We start from the raw sequence: 25,945 nt of genomic DNA on the forward strand, positions 1-25,945 counted from the left end.
GCAGTGTTTTATGAGGTCTCCATCTGAAAAAGGCTTGCCATGTTTTGCGATGAGTTGGGCGACCTCATAGCTGGCTATTGTGGCCTTTTCCTGGACAATGTGATATATTTAAATATATATATATATATATATATATATATATATATATATATATAGCTCTAGACTAACTTTTGACATGGGCGCACCGATGCGCCTAACTTAAAAATTTAGGCGTACCGGCACAAAAGTTAGACGCACTCAAATTTTTCAACCGCTTAAGCTTAACACCGCAGTTTTACATGTGCACCTTCTTTGGGGGGAAGTCCATACAGACAATATTCATTTCTAAATTATTAACTAACAATCTTGTGCTTAAAGTGCTTTGTCAATATTGTAGAAAATGTTAAACTTAATCATCATCTTGGCTCCTCTGACGACCTGTTTGCTGTTGCATGCTGCTGAAAGGCAGTGGGGAGAGGGGACACTTGGGCAGTGCATTTATTGCAGCATAAAGTGTATTTTCTGGATACACTGCTGCTTTTTCAGCATTCAAAGATTGATGGCACCATGTCAGAGCTGGCTATGAATTTCAGACGGATGAGTCCTTAACTTAACACAAAAGTTATCAATAGTTCTTTTCATCTTTTCTTATTACCCACAGCTACATCCACTTCTGTCGGGCCTAGGCTGCTCACTAGGGCTGGGTATCATCACTGATTTCTATAATCCATTTGATTCCGGTTCTCAAAGTCCTGATTCGATTCAGTTTAGCCTCAGACAGTCAGAAATATTATAATTCTGATCATTTATCAGTACTGACACTTGTGAGACTTCATCAGAATTGTGAACATCACAGCAGATGCCTTTGTGTAAAAGTAACTGAGAATAAAACACAGAAAAACATGAAGGAGATTTTCCTGGTCTGGCTTTTTATAGCAGATAACCTTAAAAATATTCTGCAGTTTTGCATAATTTTAAAAAGTTTAAATTTCTTCAGTATTGAACAGCAGAAATTAGGCTTTCTTGTCGGACGTCATTTACATGAAAAAAGAAAAAGACAGCGCTGTAAACAACGGTAGACTGGTGGGTAATAAGCGAATGAATAATCCAGAAAACAGAGATTTGAGACGGGAAACTGTTCTTGAAGTACACACAGGGAGCTGTGTAGGAAGTGTAATTTTATCGTGGTGGAAGCAAAACAGCAAAAGTCAGAGGAATTCATGACGACATTGATCAAATGTGAAGCGCAGTTTGCTGCTTCTTTTTGGCTCGGCAAATTTTGGTTGGAGAGAAAAACCTGCAGCTCAGAATCAGCGCAAAAGACGGAAACACAGCGCGACCCGACGCATCAGAATCGCTAAGCTCCGACAGCGTGTCCGTCTGCGGGCCGTCCGGTGAGAAAGCCGAGAAAGACAAAGCTGATTCTGATGCGTCGGGTCGCTCTGTGTTTACGTCTTTGTGTGGAATCCGTTAATGAATTGATATCGCCTTATTAAAGCTACTCACCTCTCTCTTCTACCTGCACTTTCCACTGGACCACGGCCAATCAGAGAGGTCCCGCCCCTGACTATCTCTGATTGGTTTAGTCCACGATAGGGGCATAATGTGTGTCTGTTGTTGACCACATGGAGAGTTACAGAGATTTTTTTTGTTACCCAAACAGGTGCGACCAAATGTTTTTTTTTTTTAGTCGCACCACGGAAAAATTTGGTCGCATTTGCGACCAAATTATATATATATGTGTGTGTGTGTGTGTGTGTGTGTGTGTGTGTGTGTGTGTGTGTGTGTCCCAGCTGAGTAACAGGAGTCTGTTGGAGCAGCAGAGGAACAATTTTCAGCTCAGCTACTACAGAGGAAACAATGACTTCAACACAAAAGGTGAGAAAAGTATCACAGTTACATGGTTATTGAAACTGTGTGTTCAGCTGGTTGGTTTTTTAAAAACATGTTAACAGCAGCTTTATCTTTTCCATTCTGCATATATACAGAATCTACAGTCACAGCCAAAAACCACTAAAGTTAGAAGAAAATACAAAGATCATATTTTATAAGCACACATGGAAACAACATTATCATCAGTTGAACTTGCAATTTTTTTTTTTATTTTTTTTTTTTAATAATGTAATTTCATTACAACTCTCATTGTACCACATCATTGTAATGTGATACTGTCACCAGAAGGTGGTGGTAACACACCTACAATGTGTTTGTTGACATGTTTGATTCCACTGATGGAGGGAGTTTCAGTTTGTTCCACGACTGCATTTCACTCACTGCCTCTGTTTGTATCTCTGTCACTGCAGGACCAACATGGAGCGAGAAGTCAGCGCTCTCAGGAGGCCGACAAACCTCACAGAAGAAAGGGAGAGAAAACCTACAGCTGTGATGAGTGTGGGAAGGATTTTACCCAGTCTGGACACTTAAAACGTCACCAACTCATCCACAGTGGAGTTAAACCTTACAGCTGTGACGAGTGTGGGAAGTGTTTTACCCTTGCTCACAACCTAAAAAGACACAAAGTCATCCACAGTGGAGTTAAACCTTACAGCTGTCATGAGTGTGGGAAGGATTTTACCCAGGCTGGATACTTAAAAAATCACCAACTCATCCACAGTGGAGTTAAGCCTTACAGCTGTGATGAGTGTGGGAAGTCTTTTACCCTGGCTGGAAGCTTAAAAACACACCAACTCATCCACAGTGGAGTTAAAGCATTCAGCTGTGACTTGTGTGGAAAATCTTTTACTGAGGTTGGAAGCTTAAAAAGACACCAACTCATCCACAGTGGAGTTAAATCGTATAGCTGTGACTTGTGTGGAAAGTCTTTCACCCGGGCTGGAAGCTTAAAAATACACCAACTCATCCACAATGGAGTTAAACCGCATAGCTGTGACTTGTGTGGAAAGTCTTTTACCGAGGCTGGATCCTTAAACAAACACCAACTCATCCACAGTGGATTTAAACCTTACAGCTGTGATGACTGTGGGAAGGATTTTACCCAGGCTGGACACTTAAAAACACACCAACTCATCCACAGTGGAGTTAAAGCACACAGCTGTGACTTGTGTGGAAAGTCTTTTACCCAGGCTGGAGAATTAAAAAGACACCAACTCTTCCACAGTGGATTTAAACCTTACAGCTGTGACTTGTGTGGAAAGTCTTTTACCGAGGCTGGAAACTTAAAAACACACCAACTCATCCACAGTGGATTTAAACCTTACAGCTGTGAGTTGTGTGGAAAGTCTTTTACCCAGGCTGGACACTTAAAAAGACACCAACTCTTCCACAGTGGAGTTAAAGCGTACAGCTGTAACTTGTGTGGAAAGTCTTTTACCCTGGCTCAAACCTTAAAAACACACCAACTCATCCACAGTGGAGTTAAAGCATACAGCTGTGACTTGTGTGGAAAGTCTTTTACCCATCATAAAGGCTTAAAATTACACCATATCATGCACAGTGGAGTTGAAGCAGAGAGCTGTGACTTGTGTGGTAAGACTTTTGCTCAAAATAGCAGCTTACAGAGGCATCTAGTTACCCACTCTGGAATTAAGGCGTACAGCTGCGACTTCTGTGGAAAAAGTTTCAGCGACAAACAGTACCGAAATATTCACCTACGATTTCACACTGGAATTGATGTTTCCTGCTGTGATCAGTGTGGGAAACTGTTTGCAACAGATGCACAGTTACAGCAACACATGTTTAGCCACACTGAGGAGAGACCTTATAAATGTGCCCTGTGTGAGAAGACTTTTAAAGCTCCAAATCAGCTGAAAAAACACCAACAGATCCACACCAGAAAGTAACTCTACAAGTGCAGTTACTGTGAGGTATGCATTGATTTTTTTATCTTGTAATTTTAACCTGATTGTTTGGAACAAGTCTGATCAGTAAACTTATGGAGTTATACTGAATGAACTGTTTGGAAAAATTAGTCATTTTCGCTCAGTAAGTGAGTGTTGTAATGTAAACAGTAAAATGTAATTGGCGTTCGCAGAGATGCTCTTTATTTCAGGCGACATTCAGGATAAAAACGTTGAAGGAATTCCCTGACTTACACTGTCTTTGTTTAGAAGTGGAGCAAAGCACATGGATCCAGTTCTCAACCCTGTCGTCACTGTGGTGGTGGGAAAGAGTTTCTCTTTGACCTTTGTGGAAAAACCTCCAATCACCAACGGGACCTAAAACCACATCAACGTAGACACACTGGAGACAAAATGAACTACTGCAAAGAATGTGGGAGAGGCTTCCACACACCAAGTACATTAAAAATACATGACCTCTTCCACAGTGGGGTCAAAAAGCACATCTGTGACCAGTATGGGTCATCCTTCACCACTGCACGTGAGCTTAAAGAAAAAGCACAAGGGAAACTACACAGAAGAGACACCATACAAGTGCAGACAAAAACGCTTCTCACAATCAGATCATCATACCAAACATGAACGTACACACATGGAAGTGAACTTCATCTGTGACCAGTGTGACAAGAGCTTCAGGAATGTCAGTTCATACTCCGAACACAAACGATTCCACGCTGTAAAATAAACTGTTTCACTGTTACCAATGTGCAAAAACATTCACTTCATTATCTGCTCTGTGCAAACATCAGCCTGATCATGCAGGACTGAAATCACTGGATAACAATGGATCTGAAGAGAGAGAAAGATCCTCTTCTGGTTTCAGGGTCGGACTTAAAAACCTTGAGATCAGGCTCCACAGAGTTCAGATGGAATCTCCTGTAAAGAGTGTCAGCTGATGTCACACTTGGATCTGATGAGGTAGCTCTGATTTCTGGAGCTGCAGTGAATAATCCTGAATGTTACATTTAGGAAGCTGCATGTATAGATATGCATATCAAGTTTATGTTTTTTCCTTTGAGGGATTTTAATTCTCTAAAATGTTATCTCTGTTACATTTTAGTCTTTGTTTCCTTAGGACACAGTAGTGTTTAGTAGTTGTACTTGTTACTGTATTATTAAAGTTATAGGAATGTCTTTTTTACCAAACTAATAATGTATCAGAATTGCAGATATGGATATATATTTCAATTTCTTTCATTTGAACTTTCTTAGTGTTTCCAAAATTAAGTTTTTTGAATGCATTCATTTAATGTGTTACCTCAGTTAAATTTCAATTCTTTATTCATATTTAATCTTTTGCTGTTGTAAAATCTTCTCTTAAATCATTTTCTCCCAAAACTGTAAATAATTTCACAGCAGTTGCTGTTAAAACCTCCAAAATGAACTAAATCTGTCCACCAGCTTTGAAAAAACACCTTCTGTGACTTTATGTTCAGAAAAAAGAAACTCAAGCTAAACTGGTTTTGGGCTGTACTTCCATATAACACCAGTTTGTACCAGAAGATGAACCAGTGAGTCAGTGTAACCTTTATTCAATTAGGCAAAGAACACAATCTTATTCACAGTGGCAGCAAAGAGATGTTAAAAACAGCACGCATCAGGACTATTTTAAAGATAACAGGTGATTACTTTTACTTAATTCAAATTCTGTTAAACCTCTATTTTTTGCTCCTCCTATCATTTTAGTATATTTAGTCCTTGAAGTCCACATGTTGTTTTTTAATGAATTTTGATCCACACGTTTGCAGCTGTTTTCTTGTTGATTTGAAGTTTGTATTATGAAATCCCGATAATGTTAAAGTGTTAGTTATATTTGATGAAGTCTGTGTAGAGTTTATCTTATTAAACAGTTTGGTGTGAAAAATAAAGAAATGGTCTCAGAACAAGTAGTTTGAGCCATTATTCCTGATTCAAACTAATTTAACTGTTTTCAGTGGTACATGTGGAGGTTTATCAGAGGAGGCGACTTGGCTGTTCTCCACCCACACTGAACAAGGATCCTGCAGCTCATTAAAAACTCTAAAATGATTTTCAAGGATAATTTTTTCTGCACACAGACCGTGCCAGCAGTGCGCAATTGCGCACACGCGCAGTTTACAGGGAACATTGGTGATGATTATCACAAAGTGAACAAGATCTCATGATTTGATGCTTGTCCAATGCCTGGGTTGACCTGGACTGGTTAAGCACTGCTTGTCATTTTTATGATGCTGGATTTAACCAACGCTTACTGGCAGATTCCCTTGTCTGCAGAGTCCAAAGACAAAAATGGCCTTCTCCACTCTGTATGGTTCGTACCAGTTCGTCACACTTCCGTTTGGCTTATTTGAAGCCTCGGCCATTTTTCAGCACCTCATGGAGCGGTAGCTGCTGTTTCCTACTTGGATGATGTTGTTTTGGTACCCCTGTGAGGGAATGGCCACATTAACATCATTTTGTGCAAAAAATTTGTATTATGGGACATTTTTTATTACTATATGTATTTACATGTATATATATTCGAATTCTTTAAAAAAGTCTAAATCCTTGTAAAAGGGAGTTTTATTATGTTAGAAAGCCTTGAGGGCGGAACACTGGTGGTTGCTCCAGGGTTTCGGGGTGCAGCCCACTTTTCGCTGCTTCCTCAGACACGTTCTGGAGGAAAACAGAGATGCAGCGTGCCTTCCTTACTCTGCTCTTCCCCTGCTTTTACAGGTCAGTAAATGGTGCTCATACCGAAAATGTTGTTTATTCTTACCATGGTTAACCACGTTAATGTGAATGGGAGAGTTTAAGGCGGTCTGCCAGTTATTTATATGTAAACATTACCATTTACCATAAACAGGGGAGAAACCAGAGGAATGTCCCGCGCTGCCACATCGCGAGCCCCGCCCGTTAGGTGGCAGAGTCAGGAAGCAGAGACAGTGCCCTTCTATGCTCCGTGTGGGCCTGGATCCTTGTGTCATTGATTCACAGAGAGTTGGGGAATGGCTTTCAACTCTCTGTGAATGGTACTCATGGCCATTGATAAGTGGGCTTTGGTCAGTGGTTGTTGATCAATGGTCATGAGAATTTGTATATTAATGATCAAGGAACTGATCTCCCAGCCATTGTTTCTTCACTGGGCTGGTTTCAGTTGTTATGCAAATGTACTGTTTATAAGATTGGGGAAGCCTGCAGTCAGCTGAGACTGAAGAAGTCACTTGGATGAGTGACAAAACGTTTCTCCCACTGAAATTCAAATCAAATTCAAATTCAAATTTTATTTGTCACATACACAGTCATACACAGTACGATATGCAGTGAAATGCTTACACAACTGCTCGTGACCTAAAAAAAAAGAGGCTATGAATAAGATAGGAAATAAATATGAAAATTAAAAGGGGTAAATTTAACTGGGAAAGAATAAGATAAAATATATATGAATTAAAGTTTAAAATAAAATAACTGAACAGCAAAATACACAATACACAGTATAGAAACATATAGAATGTATGAAGAAATATAAATATATATACAATAACAGCAGCATTTTACAGGTATTAAATGGAATGAAGAAATATAATGTCCAGTGTTGTGATGGACTCCTTGAAGCATGTGGGGATCACCGACTGAGATAAAGAGATGTTGAATATCTCAGTGAACACAGGTGCTAGCTGGTATGCGCAGTCTCTGAGGATACGACCTGGGATGCCGTCTGGTCCTGCTGCTTTCCTGGTGTTCACTCTTTTGAAGGCTCTCCTCACGTCATGCTCAGAGATGACGAGCACATTTCCGGTGTTGGCAGTATCTTCCTGTCTGCAGCCGTGAGCGCCGCTAGCGCTAGCATCGTTGGAGTCCTTAGCTGCAGCCTCGAAGTGAGCATAGAAAGTGTTCAGCTCGTCTGCTAGAGTCACGTCCGCGTTCGTCAAACCGGTTGTTGGTGCTTTATAGTCCGTTATTGTCCTCAATCCCCGCTACAGGCTCCTAGAGTCACTCTGTTGGAGTTGTGACTCTAGTTTCCTCCCGTAGCGCTGCTTCGCCTCTTGAAAACGTTACGTCCAGATAAACAGAATCAGCTTTTGGAGATTTATTTAACTGTATGATTGAGCATGTATCAAGACACTTTAAAATTTTGTTTTTATTATTCCTATTACCAGGTTATTACCCGGAGAAGCTCACAAAGCTTTCTGCTATACTTCAGTTTCTCATTAAAATAAATAAATAAAAACTTTCAGATCTTGGTACATCACCAAAACAGACAAAAAAAAGGACATTCATTTGGTTTACATGTAAATATTTATTCAGCCGCAGCTATTTTATTTATCTCGAGATGCCCGGGGAAGAGGTTCATCACGTTGTGGGAAAGTGGCTGTGTGGTTTCCCCTTGGGTACTACACATTTCTTAATTAACTCCACTTCCGCCCTCAAATCAAGGCTGCTCACCAGCCCCGGCAGCCGGTAAATTCACAGCCTGGTACGCCAGCCCCGTTGTCTACATGGAAGCTGCCACACCACCATTATCATCTGGTCAATCGTCTGCAGCTGCAATGCCGCCGGAGGGACCCGCTCTGCCCAAGCAGGAAGTCAGCACAATGGAGGGTCCTGCATGTCCATGTACGGCACAGCGTCCAGCATGCTGGGCAAACGTGGCTCAAGAGTTGGGAGTTCGCCTTGTAATCGGAAGGTTGCAGGTTCGAGCCCCGGCTTGGACAGTCTGGGCCGTTGTGTCCTTGGGCAAGACACTTCACCTGTTGCCTACTAGTGGTGGTCAGTGCCCCCAGTGGCGCCAGTGTCCAGCAGCCTCGCCTTTGTCAGTGCACCCCAGGGTGGCTGTGGTTACAATGTAGCTTGCCATCACCAGTCTGTGAATGGGTGGATATGTAAAGAGCTTTGGGGTCCATAGGGACTAGTAAAGTGCTATATAAATACAGGCCATTTACCATTTATTTTACTGTCAGGGACCTGGGCTCGAGCAACCCTGGTTCCCTGTGCACTTATATTCACTTATATGTGTGGATTTGCAGCTGGAATAGGGGTTAAAGGACTTGCTGCTTTCTACAAAAAGCAAGTGAAATAGCACAACCAACAACTGTAATACTTGCATTAACAACAATAATAACAAAACAAAATACTATGACAATCAGTCCAACATATCCCTCCAACAGATCCATCCATTTGGTTCCTCCTGGCTGACTTGAAGGTAAGAAACATATGTAGGGTGTCAGCTGTCAAGTAGGTGATGAGTGAAGTAAGTAAGTAACTAAAACTTATTAATATAGCACTTTTTTTAGACAAGAATCTATTACAAAGTGCTTAACTTATTATTAAAACTACAGCACACAGAAACAACATAATACACAAGAACATCATCAAAAGTATTTTTATAGTTGATCAGAAATTTACTGTAACTGTTTTGTCTGGGAGTGTTATCTACTGAAACTGAATTGTAACTGAATCTTGGCTCCATCCAAACATCCCCAATGCCTAGGTGGAGTTACCAAGCTGGACATTACACCACCAGGATCACACCAAATATTCCTGTAAGGAAAGGTGCGACCACAGCAGAGAGCAACCAGGGTATCCATATCGTTGTTGGGGACTTTAATAAGACCTGTGTGAAAATTGTACTACCCAAATTCCACTAATATGTTACATGTCCTACCAGAGGGGTAAGGACACTGAACCATGTGAAGATATCAAGTAGGCCTACAGACTGACACCCTTCCATGTCCTAGGACAATCTCACAGAATCTCTCTGCTCCTCATCCCTGCCTACATCCCCCTCAGGAAAAAAAAAACAAAAAAACAAGCCCCTCCAAGCACCCTGGTCGTGGCTACAGACCTATAGCCCTCACAGGAAAAGCTACATGAGGATGGTCTTCGTGGACTACAGCTCAGCGTTCAACACCATAATCCCAGACCATTTTTACCATCAAACTGGACCACCTTAATCCTGATTTAAATATTTCCTCATCAACTGTCCCCAAACAGTCCATGGGTCCTGCAGCCACATCTCTGTCAATCTCACCTGGGCCCACAACACCAACATGCTGGTAAAGAAGGCCCAGCAGCAACTGCATTTCCTCCTTGTCCTGAGAAAGAATAACCCAGACCGGAAGCTGCTGCTGGTCTTTTACTGTGCTTCAGTGGAGAGCGTACTCTCCTACTGCCTGGCTATTAGGCCAGGTACACAGAGCGACACAGAGACAAGGATCTGTAATTAAATGCAGGCACATTGGGAAAGGTGATAGAAATGATCAAAAATGGAACAGGAGAATGAATTTCTAAAATGTTAATATTTGTCAGAGCAAAATCAAAAAATACATCTAAGTGCTGCTCATATCTACCTGTAGCTAGAGGAGAGGTGACACTGACTGGCTCTGGAAGAGTGTCCTGTTTTGAGTCAGGTATCTCTGCTGCACCATCCACTGTGTTGAATAAACTACGGCCTGCTGCAAGTCAAATCAAAAGAACAACATTTATTCCAAAACAAACGACCCCCAACAAACAAAAAAAGTGTTGATGAGGAGGATTTTTTTGTCTAGGCTTTAAACCACATGTCTGTTCTTCTGAGCACTAGTATACACATACGAAATAGGCTTTTATGAAAACACTAAATCAGATCCACCCGGTTCTCAAAAGATGGATGCTGGTCATTTTTTTTATTTTTATTTTTTTTATTTGTTCATTTCAGGCACAACAAATACATATATTAAACATAAAGTGCACAAAAACAAAAAACAAAATTTACCTGAAAAGGAGTGGGACGAAGAAAACTTATTAAATCCCACCCCTATACTCACTCATCAACAAAAAACAATAGCTTCCCACAGCTACGCCCATCATTGCAAAACCAAACAACACATCAACAGCCCCGGGCATCTCAACGGCAGCTCGCAAACTGAATACAAAATATATTAATTATAAATTGCGTTACCACAGGTAACAGGCAATAATAATTACATAGTAACAAGCACACATCTACACACACACATGTACATATATGTACATACATACACTTTTTTTTTTGGAATCCATACCAGCAATGGTAAGAGAACAGACATTACAGAGCACACCAAAACCATCATTGAGTATACTGTGACCAGACCAACTGTTTGTAGAGGAATTTAAATCTATGAATATTTTTGCATTGTTTCAGTTGTAAACTCAGACTGTTCCAGATTTTCACACCACATACAGACACACAAAAACCTTTACGGGTTGTTCGAGTTCTGGGTAATTTAAATTCTCCGAAGCCTCTCACATTATAAGCCCTTTCTCGAATTTCAAATATAGTTTGTAAATTTGCAGGTAGAAGTTTATTAAAGGCTTTGTATAAGATTATGGATGTATTGTAATTAACCAGATCCTGGAATTTAAGTAAGTTTGCCTGAAGAAAGAGTTTGTGAGTATGATCTAGATAACCAGCCTTGTGAATAATACGCAGTGCTCGTTTCTGTACTGTGACTAATGGATTGGTTGTATTTTTATATGTGTTTCCCACACTTCCACACAATATGTAAAATATGGAAGGACCAGGGTACAGTACAGAGTACTGAAGCTCATCTTTATCAAGGTATGGTTTCACTTTGTTCAAAACTCATGAGGCTTCTGGAAATTTTGGTTTTATGTGTCTGACGTGGGGTTTCCATGAAATTTTGTTATCAATTACAACTCCCAAAAATTTGTTTTCACTCACATTATCAATTCGTACACCTTCTATAATGATTGGTAATTCTATATTATATTTTAAATTACCAAAACACATTGCTTTAGTTTTATTTATATTTAATGATAATTTATTTATATCCATCCATTTTTTATTAATTTTAGCTCCCTGTTTACGATCATTACAAGATCAGTATAATCATCGCTACTGAAAAATATGTTGGTATCATCTGCGAACAGTATGAGTTTAAGTACTTGAGAAACATCAAAAATATCATTTATGTATACATTGAAAAGTTTTGGTCCCAACACTGACCCTTGGGGAACACCACATGTAATACCAAGTTTCTCTGAATGGTAATGCCCTATGCTAACATATTGTTCCCGACCCGTTAGGTAACTTTTTAACCAGTTACCAGCTTTCCTCGAATACCATATCTTTCCAATTTATCCAATAAAATTGAGTGATTGATTGTGTCGAAGGCCTTTTTGAGATCAACAAAATACCAACTGCATATTTATTTTTATCCAGTGCATTAGTAATTTCTTCTACTGCCTCAATTATCGCCATTGAAGTAGTTCTTTGCGTTCTGAAACCATACTGACCAACATTTATTATTTGATGTTTTTCAAGGAATTTTCTAATCTTGAATTAAAAGTTTTTCTAAAATTTTTGAGAATTGAGGCAGTAGAGAAATAGGCCTATAATTGGTAAAACTGTGTTTATCATTACTTTTGTATAGTGATATTACTTTCGCAATTTTCATTTTTTTTGGAAAACAACCGGACTGAAATGATAAATTACAGACATATGTTAAGAGACTAGCAATATTCAGAATAACCTGTTTAACTACAGACATATTTATGTCGTGATAATCCATTGAAGACTTACTTTTACATTTTAATGTGATATTTATTACTTCTTGCTCATTAGTAGCTGAGAGGAACAGTGAAAAAGGATTTGATTTTATATTACTGATATTTTCATTTTTTTGACACGGGATGTCCGCTGCTAGTTCAGGGCCAACATTTACAAAAAATTTATTGAACCCATCAACAATGTTACTCATGTTATGATTTTCATCATTTGCATCAATGAAATATTCAGGATATGATGTTCCAGAAGATCCTTGTTTAATTAAGTTATTTAACACATCCCAAGTTCCTTTTATATTGTTTTTATTTTCATATAATCTTCTTCTATAATAAAGTTGTTTACTTGTTCTTATAATATCAGTCAATTTATTTCTGTATGCTTTATATCTTTGTTCCACTTCTTTTGTTTTTACTTTGATGAACTGTTTATACAGATTGTTTTTCTTTTTGCAAGCATTGATTATTCCTTTTGTGAGCCAAGGACTTTTTATCTTTTTTTTCTTTGTCCTGTGTTCGTTTACAGGACAATGTTTATTGTACAACATAGTGAAAATATCTAGGAAATTGTCATAAGCCTTGTCCACATCTGACTCTTCATACACCGAACTCCAATCTTGTTGTGCTAAATCGAAATTGAAGGCATGAATTGCTTCTTCATTTATTGTTCGTTTTGCTATCGTAATCTTGGTATCTATTTTTTTAAAATCACAGTCACACAAAGTAAAAACTGGTAAGTGGTCAGTTATATCACAGACAAGCAGGCCACTATTAATTTGGAAATCCATGACATTAGTAAAAATGTTGTCAATAATAGTGGCGCTATGTGATGTTATTCTGCTTGGCTTTGTTATTGTTGGATATAGTGATAAGCTGTACATCGTGTCAGTAAAGTCATCAATGGCTTTTAACCTTGTTGGGTTTAGCAAATCAATATTAAAATCACCACAGATGAATAGTAATTTTTGGTTCACCGAAGCAAACATTTTTTCTATCCATAATGTGGAACAAGTCGTCCATGCTGATATAAAAGGACAAGTTCTTCATTTTCCAGGACAGTTCTGCTCCACTCTACAACTATGACGATGTGGGCTTGAGCTCGACATGTCAGAGTGACGTCCTGTCCAGACACAGCGGTGATGATTTTGTGATCTGAAAGAGGAAACAACACAGAGCAGAGAGGTTAAAGGTCATTTTATTCACTTCTTCAACAGCTAGAGTGAAGATCATACACCACTGAGCCTTATTACACTCTTCTACATACATGCACAAGCAATAAACGTGCACAGATAAACAGAATCAATATTAAATAATTCTGCGTGTTTCTTTATCTTGATCTGTGATTGAAATAGCATTTAGCTCCTGACAGGTAAAACTCACCTGCAGAGGTAAACATGCAGAGGCTGACTAACAGCAAAGTATGGTCTTAGTTTGTTCTAAATGTCTGAGTCTGTCGGGATTTTCAGTGAATAACTGAACCTGAGTTTAAACCTGACTACCTGAGATTACATTTAAGGTTTAAATTAAGCTGAAAGTTTAGTTTCCATAGAAATTATTCCAGATTCAGATACTAATGCTGGATAATAATCTCTTCTATCTCTTCTTAAGGCTTTTGAAGTATGTGAGTGATCTGGATACTCAGCAGCTCTGTGTGGGTGGAAAAGAGGCATGTGTGTCTTCCAATCTTCTGGTCAAACTGGTCCTGTAGTGTTTGTTACCTGGTCTGTGTGTGTGCGCGTGTGTGTGTGCGTGTTTCATATTATATGATCTCCCAGGGTGTAAAGGAAATGTACATTTATAAACTCTTAAAAAGAAATTAGCTTTTTTTGATGGTAGTGGGAACAGTTTCACTCTCAGTGGGTGCTGGAGGTCATAGGAAGCAGGGTAGGCAGTTGGCAGAGGTAGAGGTAGACAATGTTTCAGAGGAGAGATCTTGTAATTTAAAGCTTGGCTTTGGCAGGTAAGTAGATCCATGGCTTGGGACAGAGCTCCTCAGCCACACAGAGAACATTGGAAAGCCAGAGAGACGTCATTGGAAAAAAGTATATAAACACATGCATTGAGGAGCCTGATTACTGCACTGGATATGCAGACTTTATGCACAAGCTGCGTCCTTGTGGGGTGGTTAATGAATGAGCAACAAGTGCATAGACCAAAGAGCAGATGATAGCAGCTTCACCCAAAGATGGAGCCTTGTCTGCTCAACCAAACCTAAACCACAGAGAGAAAGCAAAAAATACATGCACAAGAGCCACTCAGGAAAAATACGTCCAAACACATACACAATACACACTACACAATTTGGTGCTTAATGAGGTTTATGTATTCATGTAATTTATTCATTTAATAAAGTGCTGAGATCTACAGTCCACCAAAATAAAAGAAAATAGTATCAGCAACCGAATACATTGATTTAAGCTGAATTTATGAAAGTGTGAACTTTAACTTATAATTTGGAGCTTTTTCAAAGTTAAACATGTTAAGAGCTCATAAATCATGATGTTTTATTCTGTGAACCTATGACACGTAATGTAGAGAGAGAAAACCCATAAGCCTTGATGAATATGATAAAAACAAACATATTTTATATTTCTGACTAAAATAAGGAAGGCATCTCTCATTTAGGGGTTTATCTTTGCTCCACTGAGCTGATGGAAACGGAAACATGTCAGCAGGAGCACTGGTGAAGGAAGGTTTTCCAATTTCTCTGTGCTGCCACTCAGTGAACACTTTAAAATTAACTGTTTTTTAGTGATCAGGTGTCATTCTGGAAACATTTACTGGAAACTGAAAAAGGGAAGAAGTAATATATTCACAGGATTTCACCTGATTAAAATTTCAAACACGTGTATCTACTCGGGTCGAATGAATCCACGCTTCGTACTGATGTACACAATTCTTTTATTCCTCTTACAATCATGGAGCACCGTGAAAACTAGAAACAAGTAAAATAATGTCAATAGCACATATGACATACAACTCAGCCACTTATTTCCTTTCACAAAGTGCACAAGTGTTAACAATTAACAGCATAATGTTTTTTACCGTGTACGCCTCGTAAACCAGCAGTAGACAAGTTGTACATTCCAAAAAGTCCGCCGTGTTACCGCTCTGTCTTGTCTCTCCCACGCACAACTTCCGGTTCCCGCGACTCACAGGAAGTGACTACTTCACAATAATTTTTAACAAAAACATTTCTTATAAGAAAGATGTATCACTGGATTCACAGATTATCTTTTTCCTACTGCAAATGTACACAAACACGAGTACCAAATAAAGAAAACAAACAGAAAACAACATAACAATCTCAGATGCGCTACTGGTGTTGTCATGGCAACTAACACGAACATTTCAGCGTCAGCTACAAGATGTGCTAGTTTTAGATGATGCCGCAGTACTGTAATAGAGAGAAGACTGCCCCCTTCATAACGTCCTTTAAAAACAGACAATCTTTTAATTTAATGACTCAAAGACCTAACCAAGCCTTCCATTTAGCCCAGCTGACTGGGCTAAATGGAAGGCTTCATAATTAATTTTAGGAAAAAAAGCATCTTACAGTTCAACATTTTTGTGACTTTCTGCCTTTTGGGAGCTAAAACAGGTCAATTAAGCACATGAGATATCAGTGGAAATGCCAGGATCTCCTCTGTTGAGCTCATCAGGACTTTAGGAGGGTAGCTCAAATAAGTCAAAGACATAGAAAACAAATGTCAGACACAGTACACTCACGAGGATATAATCTTTTAGCCCTGATGTTGTGCTCCTTTCATTTTAAACAGTTTTTAAAATGGCCCTTTGATTAAGATTCATCATACAAACTAGTATAATTGATATATTAGTGTTCTCACTCCCAACTCGTCAAATGCATGGTCAGACTCCCTCTGCTTCACTTATCGGCGCGCTGGGTACCCCCCGCGTCGAGAATTGACGTGCAGGGTCCTCTTATTGAACACTATAGAGCTCCCTAAACGTCGTTTATTGACGACAAGAGATTGCCACGGAAGAGCCTGTTGTCCTTATATTTATACATTTCCAAAATCACATTGTGGTGACGTGTACTGAACACAATAAATTATACAATGTAAACAACTACCTGAGAAACAACAGATACAGCAGATAAATTAATTATAGGTTATTACTTTTGTATCGTTTATTGCATTTATGGAGGGAGAGATGTATGCTGGGTAATGATACAGCTAGCAACTTTATTCACCCGCTTCGGATGTTATCAGTCCATCAGGCGTTATTAGCAGACAGCATTTATAGAATGACTATTAAAAGTCAGCAAGTGTCAATAATGTTAATGTGGTTATGTTAGTAATACACTGAGTGCTAATATAACAGCTTTAAGATGCATTTGTAGATATTATTACGCGTTTTACCATCTTAATGGTGCTAGCTTAAAGTTACGGCGTAAACGTTAGCTTATATTGGAGTAAAGCTGTTACTGTTTAACCTTGGTAGGCCCTAGAAAAATGCACCCTTTAAAGGCCCTAGGGACCAAAAATGGACACTCCCCAAAAAGTGCTATAAAAACTTTATATATTCATATTTTTTTCCACTTTAAATTGGTCAGTCTTTTAAAACTACTTCTCCCTGAAATATTCATATAAAGTTTTAATTATATTTTCGTTGTTTTAACCCTTTAAATCCCAGGTTTATTACATGAGCGCCCTGTTTTTTTAGCCCCAAAAAACAAAAAAACTAAATATTTTCCAAAAAAAACATTTGAAGTAATATTCGTTTGTTATTATCCACAGTATTTCTGAGTTCGCGCCATTACCCCGATTCATAGCGGAAGCCGGTTTTTTACTTCCGCTTGCGCTGTTGTTGACAGTTGCGGGGTTACACCTTCACTGTTGATAAAGATTTCTCTCACTGCAGTTTCTTTTACCTGGAGTAAATGGCAACACATCGAAGGTGGATACACAGTAGAGATGTTTTAAAAAGCAGCGAGGACAGTTCACTTGCAGTGCCTCACCCGTCACTTCTCACGGAGTGGGTAGATGACATGAAACTATGGCCCGATGTTAGCTACATCGACATTATTAATTACCTTGTATTTTCCGAAGGCGTTGATGGCGAGGAATTACGTAATTACAAGAGCACCGAGGCGTATAATTACCTGCACAGCAACAAAATTGAAAAAGTACTGCTCAACAAACAAGGCGACTTTATTTTTCTTAAAGCAGCTGTAGAGCCGAGCCAGAGCATTAATCAAGCGAAACACTTAGCATGGGTAATGCTAAGAGAAAGTGGAGTAGTGGAGACAGTCGGCTGTTCCTGTATCGCCGGATTAGGGAGATTAGGGAGATCATGTAGTCATGCGGCTGCTATTCTGTGGAAGGTATATCACTTATCTGGATATCACAATGTTTAAATCACTGAAACAGAAACTGGTCAAAGGCTGTGATTAAGGAGTCACGCTACTGCCATCTAGCCAAGTATTAAGTGGAGCACTGTTTACATGTGAAAGCCACTCGTTAACTTTGTGTGGGCTGTATGCTGTACAATCACACGAAGATAAAATATATAAAAAAAAAATAAAAGTCTGCACATTAAGGGCAAATTTACAAGACAAGAAAAACTATAGTTATAAGAAGTGACACAGGGTAGTATAATACATGTTTGTTTATATATATATTTGTACACACACACTACTTTGAAAAAAATTAGACTGTGGATGTATATTTCTGCATCAAAAAGTAACTGACTATTAATATGAAATAGATAATATGGGTGACTTTGCCAGTGTTTATATCTGTTTTGGATATGATTCAGGTGTATTGACCCAGGGTCATATCTATAACATGCAGGACACCGATCGTGTACTGCTTTTGTTAGTGTAAATTTCCTCATTATGTTAAATCTTGAGTATTGACAGTGAGAAAAAACTATTGTTTGTTACAGGTGCAGAATGCTGTGATCAGTGGAAAGACAGGGCTTGCGTGTACAGACGAGCAGCGCGCAGGTGGAATGCAGGGACAGCAAAGAACCTTGAACCTAAACGTCTAAGCCAGATAAACTTCAGACATCACAGGACAGAGCAGCAGTACGATGTGAACTCCCGGACTGCAGTGACACAATCTCTCCCTAACACACCATATCACCTTACACATCAAGACTTTATTGACAGTGTTAGCAAAGCACCAGTGAAGCCACTTTTCCTCCTCAAGAACACATTAATTGGAAAGTGTTACAATGCCTCGCCATCTGCAGGTCCTCACCGCAACAGTAAAGTTGATGAGCAATTTTTTCAGCCACACCAAGCACACAGTTACAAACTAAGCTGCAATCCATGCAGGGCATTCTACCAGGCATACATTCAAGTTTCTGAAGAGCAAGCAGAACAATTACAAGAAGAAAGAAAAGAGCAAAGTGCATCTGATTTGTGGCACAACTGCAGGAAAATCAGACTTACAGCAAGCTCCGCTAAAAAAGTTCCAGTACGTGCCACCACAAAAAATGACAAATTTTTATCTGAGCACATGTACCCTTCCTTTCGTGGGAATTATGAAACAAACTATGGTAAAGAAAATGAAGTTAGAGCTTGTCATCAGCTGAAAGAACAGGGTATGAACATCCGTCACATGGGTAGTGTTATCAGCATCCAGGAGCCATGGCTCTCTGCGAGTCCTGACGGGGTCATTGACTCAGATGTGCTTCTAGAAATAAAATGTCCTGTGCCGACTTATCCTTCACTCACGGAGCAGCTTACCCCAAAATGCAGCGATATCAAACTGGTAGATGAAGAACTGCAGCTGCAGAAAACTGGCAGCAGAGGCTATTACATGCAAGTGCAACTTACAATGTTTTGCACAGGGCTCAAGACTGCCACACTTGTGATCTGGACACCTAGTGAGCATGTTTCATTTACAGTGCAATATGATGAAGCATTTGTAAAGGAACAAGTAAAGCACTTGAGAGGGTTTTACTTCTCATATTTCTTACCTCGACTTGTAGAGGAGTATGCAGCAGGACGGTTTCAGTTAAATGAGAGATACTTGAAGATAATGGGCAAGGTTTAATGCATGTTACAACTATAAATGGGACAGTCAGACACCAACATGTCTGCAGAGTTTGGTCTCTGTCTTGTGAATGAAAGGAGACATTCAATATGAAATCTGTTAAATATTTCAATACAACTAAAATGTACATAGTTGTAACATATAGTGGGAAATGAATGACAAACTGACAACAATAAATGTTGTGAATAGTTCTGTATTTCTGTAATCTTCCAACACAAAAAAATGTCAAGAATGCACAACTATTATTGTAGATTTGAGAAAAACATTTTTTTTCATTTGAAGAACTTATCACATTGTGGTTGCATAAAAAAGTGTTCAATTGATTGCAATTTTTATATATATACACACACACCTATATATACACACACATCTCTATCTCTCTCTATCATATATATATATATATATATATATATATATATATATATATATATATATATATATATATATATACACATACATATCTGTACTGTATCACATAACCTTTCTTCTAGAACAGAAGATAAAAAAGGCAATTATTTACTCTCTACATATATGTACATCAAATTTTAACTTTAAAATAATTACATTACACTACACAACTTGATGTCCTGAGTAAACATCTTAATATCCCCGAGTCCACAATTGTTCATAACATACACAATTATTGTGTATCACGAATGAGTTAAGTTCACTAGAGCAGCACATATTCTCAGTATCTTGTCTACTTTAGGAGCCATGCTTATAGGAACAATTTGTGAAAGTATTTTGTAGACTTTCAAGCGTCTGATTGCTCTTTCAACATGGATTCTTACATTTGCAATCCGACGTGTGTATGTTACCTGTTCCTCAGTTAGCTGTCTACGTTTTTTTGTGAAAGCGGGTATTACTAATCTAACTTTTCTCTCAAAGAGTAAGTCTTTAATTGTAAAACCTCTATCTGCCATGACTTCATCACCAGGTTTTAGGTATGTTAATATTCCAGAGTCCATTGTGATAAATTTGTCACTACATCGGCCGCCATATGCAGCAGACACAAACATGATTAGTCCACATGGTGCAACAGCAACCAAATATTTGACTGTGTTGTGTGAATAATAATGGCTGTATGATTCCCCTCTTGAGCCCAGATTTCTGGGTTTCTGTAAAAGGGTCTCACTGCAGTCTATAATGCATGTAGCATTTGGAAAGGTCTTCTTGAAGGCTTCAGGCATAGTTGCTTGAATAGTTTCTTTTGGCAGCCATGGAATTAATGGTCGGAGAACTTCCTCCAGCTTGTCTAACTAGTGTGAGATGATCTTGCTGGCCATGCTTTGTGATATATGAAACTGGCGGCTTAGGTCACCTATTACACGGTTACTCTTTAATATCATAAGTGTCATGAGGACTTGATCTCGGACAAGCACTGTAAATTCATTGTTGTCATATCCTTCCAGTGTCGACACAAGTGTGTTAAACGTTTGTAAGGCTATCCCAGTGTACAGCAAAGCGTCTGCATCATTTTGAAGAATGAAATATGCAACTTCATCACACTGAGTCATCTTATCCTGCACATCTTTTCTGCGAGACCTGTTGCAGTATTGATGGTCTTGTTGCGAAGGATCCTCCCACTGTGTGTGGACTGAGAGCAGATGTGGCTCAGGGGGTTGTGTGGAGATGCTGGCCTGGTCTAATTCCACTGAACGTAACACTGTGGAGTCTGAATAAGACAAAAATATGATCAGATGTACACTCAAACTGTTAGCATAAGAGAAACTGTAAAGTGTCACTTAGCTTATTATATTTTTGAGTGACATTTCTCATTCTACATTCTTTCACACAAATGCAAAATCATAAATGTCAACATACAATGTTCTTAAGTCCCGTAAAAATTAGTCACAATTTTATTCAATTACTGTGATTAGATTTTATTTTTCATTCTAAAAAAATAGTCACAAATGTTGGTATTTTTGCAAAGGTTGCCTTTAACGTTTTTACTTGAGTTTTCAGTTTTTGACATGAGTTTCTTGAGTTTTTACTTGAAAAAACAAGTTCTTTATAAACAAACCTGAGAAAACACAAACCTAAGACTTTTACAGCCCTTGGGGCTAATCTCTCTGGGACAATTAAATGAAGCCATATGTAGTTTTGGCAGCATGCGGCTGGTGTTAATTACTAACCACGGGTGTAAACTTTCGTTAAAATTGAGACTTTGCTGCTAATAACCAGCTAGTGCTGATACTAACGCCATTCACCATAGGCTATTATTTAGTAAAAGTAAAGAATTGCGTGATTAAAATCCGAAACGGTGGCAAACCACATTTACACTTTCACTTACCGGGTACAGATTCTGTGTTGTTCGTATCACTGGAAGCTGTCACACTCAAAGTAGTCCGAGTGAGCTTTCTTCTTTTCTTTGGTGGGGGTCGGTCATAGCCCAGATAAAGCTCCGGTCGGGTGTAGCTCTGTGGGCTTTTGTCGATAAAATGAAAGGAGCAAACATAAACTCTCTTTGGAGGGTGTTTGAGTCTTAAAGCTGCCAGCCACGCTAGTTTCCGATCCTCCTTCCGCGGCATAGAGTGCAGTGCGTAGGGCGGTGGGCACGGACAGGCCTTTCTAAGTTGTTGATGCTCAAGGCAAAATGTTTCTAATGCATTTTTCAGTTTTCTTGAATTATTGTGGGGCCGACAACAGCACACGTTGAACCCGAGCTCATCCTCGAACAGGTAAAGCCACTTATTACAGCACAAAGTAACTGATCTTGTTGCTAGCAACGACTGAACGCTGGCTCCGGCTTTGAGTAACCGGAAGTATAAAACCGGACAACGGAAGCAGTGGTCTGTCATGGCAGCCTACGTACGCTTTTACAGAAACCTGTGGATAATTAGGCCTTTAGATGGACCAAAGATTGGCACCAACATTCATTTCGATCCACTTTTATTTTTTTTCCAAGGAGCAGAAAATGGTCCCGCCCGAGCAGCCTGCTGCCGCACCCCGGGAGAGGCAGCCTTCCTCCCGCGGGTCTGTCTCGATCAGCCGCGGGGCATACTGGTTGGGTCCCCGTGTCCACATCACACACGTCCGATATCACGTGAAAACAAATATATAATTTTCCGTTGATTTTAAAAAATGCACCCTCTAAAAGCCCTAAGGGCAGAAAATGGTCCCGCCCGAGCAGCCGGCCAAGCTGCTGCAGCACCCCGGGGAGGAGTCTGCCTATCCCGGGTCTGTCTCGAGGAGCAGCGGGGCATAGTGGTTGGGTCCCCGCTATAACTTTTTTTTTCTAGGAGCACAGTAAATGTAATATAATGGTGATCATGTTTTCACTTTTTGATTATGTTAACTGCTTATTAGCACTTATTATTTTACAAGGATGAACATAAACATTTGCATGTTGCTGGGAATCGGGAAAGTTGTGCATCCGGCGGAGGCAGCTGCCCCGCGGGACTGCAGAAGCGAGCGGCGCCAGGGCAGTCTCCGGTCCCAGTAGCTGGGAAAACATTTTCCAACATTTAATTTGGCACGGCAGGTCACATAGCACGATAGCAAGAAAGATTCATTCTTCTTTTTTTGTCACATGCAGACTAATACAAGCACAACGCACTGAAATATATCAAAACAAAGAACCGAGCGCTTTTTACTCACCGGAGCCTGTGCGCTGGATTAGCTCCATGGCCGCGGTCGTGCAGGCAGACAGGGTCGGTCGGGTTTAAAAGTGTCCAAAGATTAGATGTGCAACCGTATCACCGACGTTTAGAAGTGATCTGTTGTCGTTTACTATAAAACTAGACGATTTTATACGAGGAAATCATGGCGATTGCACCAGGATTAGCCACAGGGAGTAAACAAAGCTATACGGGAAGGAAGTCGTCGTGATGTCAAACTCCCGCGTTCTAATTTAAAAATATACATTTTTGTTTTAACCATCAAACGCAATGGTAATGTAGCGATAGTTATTTTTCACTTTTTCAAACAAAACATCCCCAGATAGCAAGGACACATTGAAACAATGTTGAGTCAATATCAGGCGACGTCATTGAAGCAACGTTGAAGTGTGACGTTGACCCAACGTCACTCTTGCACCCATTTTTAACGTTGAAACAACGTCAGGTTTTGATGTTGAATCAATGTTGAAACCTGACATTGATTCGACGTTATATTTTCGAATACTGTTGACATTGAAACAATGTCAGATTCTGATATTGAAACACTGTTGAGCTATGGTGTTAATTTTCCACCTCTTTTGCACAGTTGCTTTTTATTGAAAAAAAACAAAAAAACAAAAAAGATCAATAGACATGTATCATTTGCAAAATACTTTATTAAAAGACAAAGTTTCCTATTTACATTTCTATGTTTCACGTCACTTTTTATTATTTACTCCGGGATGGGGATGGATGATGTGTGTCCTCTTGCGCCACCACGTGCGATCTGGAGCATATCTGAGCCATTTCTGGACTGCTTAAGCAAAGACCAACTCAGACATAGAGTTTGCCCCTACCTGCTGCGCCAGGCCATCTAGGACAAAAATAGACACACACACACATACAAAAAAAAAACAAAGACAAAAAAAAGGGAATTAGAGCACATGAATAAGCTCTTGTTAATTGTCTTCAGCAGGGAGAAAGTATGTAAACTCCTAGGCTGATAAACATGAAAGTCACCAGGCGGAAATCAGCAAACTGCTGCATTTGATTCCCAAAGAGCTATAAGCTGAAAATGTGATATGTCTTAGCATGGTGTGCCGTGTATCCTTTAAAAAAAGAAAAGAAAAAAAAAAACATAGGGTCCTCGGGCTGTACAAAGTGTACAACCCGAGGACAAAACAAGTCAAGACCAAAGACTCCATCTCCAGATTAACCGGACATGAAAGTCTTGTTATTAAGAAAGACAAAGTAATATAGCAAAAAAAAAATAGGAAATGTGAAACGCACCCAGCACATCAATTGATCCTTTATTGTTCACTTTAGGCTCATAAAACTACAATAAACAGTAAAACTTACCAAATATGCATCTGCACAGCGCTGTCTCTTTAAATGCCCTTTTTGCTTTGTCTGGTCCTTGGTTTTTTTTCCTGCCCAGTTGAGTACAGAGGCCAGCTCCTTTGTAATGGCATAAACCATTACACGGCGGACTCGCACCTCCAGTGTGGTCCAGCAGCACCAATCAACGCAAAGCGTCTCACCTATAGACACATTTTATGAGATGGTCAGCTCAACAGTGTTTCAATATCAGAATCTGACATTGTTTCAATGTCAACAGTATTCGAAAATATAACGTCGAATCAATGTCAGGTTTCAACATTGATTCAACATCAAAACCTGACGTTGTTTCAACGTTAAAAATGGGTGCAAGAGTGACGTTGGGTCAACGTCACACTTCAACGTTGCTTCAATGACGTCGCCTGATATTGACTCAACATTGTTTCAATGTTTCCTTGCTATCTGGGTAACGAGTTTTTTTTACTGTTATTCAAATGCAAACATGGAAATAACGAGTAGGAAAAAAAAATCATTCATTCTTACCTTATACTAATCGTGGTGCAGGCCAGTGCAGTGCATGAACTGATGCCTTCTCCGGTCAATTCCGCTGAGAGTAAATCAAATGTCCCGCTACTGTAGAAGACAATGAATACCTGGGGATGTACCAATGTGAGAGGGGTGCTGCGGAATAGTCCAAGTGATCGCTGCTTTAATTTCCGGTCAACTATACATAAATTGCACGTAGACATGATTTTTTAAAGCTGGTGAACTAGACCAAGTCATTGATAACAAATGAACAATAAATCTACTTTCTCTGGTACTTTATACCCGATCAGTTGCAGTGCAATTTAATGCTCAACTACAAATCGATGGTTTTGATGGTGACCGGGCGAATGATCGTCAACTATAAATAGACGTTTTCTCGACGTTGTTGTTGTCACCTGGTCGACTACAAATAGATCAAATATCAATGACAAAAAAACAACGGTGAATCAACATCGTTACAACGTCTCTATAGTAAGACCGTCGGTTTACCACAGTATTTCAATGTTGTTACAACATTGGCATTTCAACCCCGACCATATACGATGGTTCGGATGAAAAATCAACATAGATTCAATGTCGTCTTGCTATCTGGGTCACCATTTTTCGTGCCTCAGAAAGCATGAGCGGAGCATGAGCGGAGCATGAGCGGAGCATGAGCGGAGCGTTCACTGTGCGCATTTGACGCACGACGAGTCCAGCTCCACCTGCTTCCGGAGCCTCGTCATTGTCCGTGAATTTGTCAAAATCATCCTGTGGCTCTCTCCATTGGTCTCCCCTTCGCTCACAATTTGCAGATAATTGGTGTCTCTACATGATCGACTGACAGTGTGAGATGACAGAAGCCCCATTTTCTGCTCAATGCCGTGTATTTACAAAGCAGTTTGTTAGCTTTCCATCAATGCATTTCCGGGTCATTCAGGTCATTCAACTGCAATCATTTTGAAGGCAAAAATAAAATTTAATTTGCTTTTGGTCCATGCTTTTATATTTAATTTGTTCGTATTGCAGTGTGGCCGTCTGAGAGAAAATACTTTTGAAAGCTTTTGAATACATTTGAAGAAAAAAAGTGTGTTTGTGTATTTTTTTCTTTTTTTAG

General features: G+C 39.4%; 2 protein-coding genes and 1 pseudogene across 2 annotated transcripts; 1 reads left to right on the forward strand and 2 right to left on the reverse strand.

Annotated features, from left to right (window-relative positions):
* Positions 1-1,835: 1,835 nt before the first annotated feature.
* LOC120438240 (zinc finger protein 431-like) lies at positions 1,836-3,155 on the forward strand (the record flags this gene model as incomplete). The annotated part of the gene is made up of 2 exons (XM_039608682.1): positions 1,836-1,857; positions 2,283-3,155. Coding segments are annotated over exons 1-2 (891 nt in total), but the record flags the coding sequence as incomplete, so codon positions are not given.
* An 8,951-nt stretch (positions 3,156-12,106) lies between these two features.
* Positions 12,107-15,480, reverse strand: LOC120434356. The gene is made up of 3 exons (XM_039602293.1): positions 15,384-15,480; positions 15,165-15,273; positions 12,107-13,490 (listed from the first exon to the last, which is right to left on the reverse strand). Exon 3 carries the CDS (start codon positions 13,322-13,324, stop codon positions 12,107-12,109), a length of 1,218 nt encoding a protein of 405 aa, XP_039458227.1. The 5' UTR covers positions 13,325-13,490; positions 15,165-15,273; positions 15,384-15,480.
* Positions 15,481-20,016: 4,536 nt separating this feature from the next.
* Positions 20,017-20,883, reverse strand: LOC120434358 (annotated as a pseudogene).
* Between the last annotated feature and the right edge of the window lie 5,062 nt (positions 20,884-25,945).

This window comes from Oreochromis aureus, linkage group 3, assembly GCF_013358895.1.
Source record: "Oreochromis aureus strain Israel breed Guangdong linkage group 3, ZZ_aureus, whole genome shotgun sequence".
Lineage (NCBI taxonomy): Eukaryota > Metazoa > Chordata > Actinopteri > Cichliformes > Cichlidae > Oreochromis > Oreochromis aureus.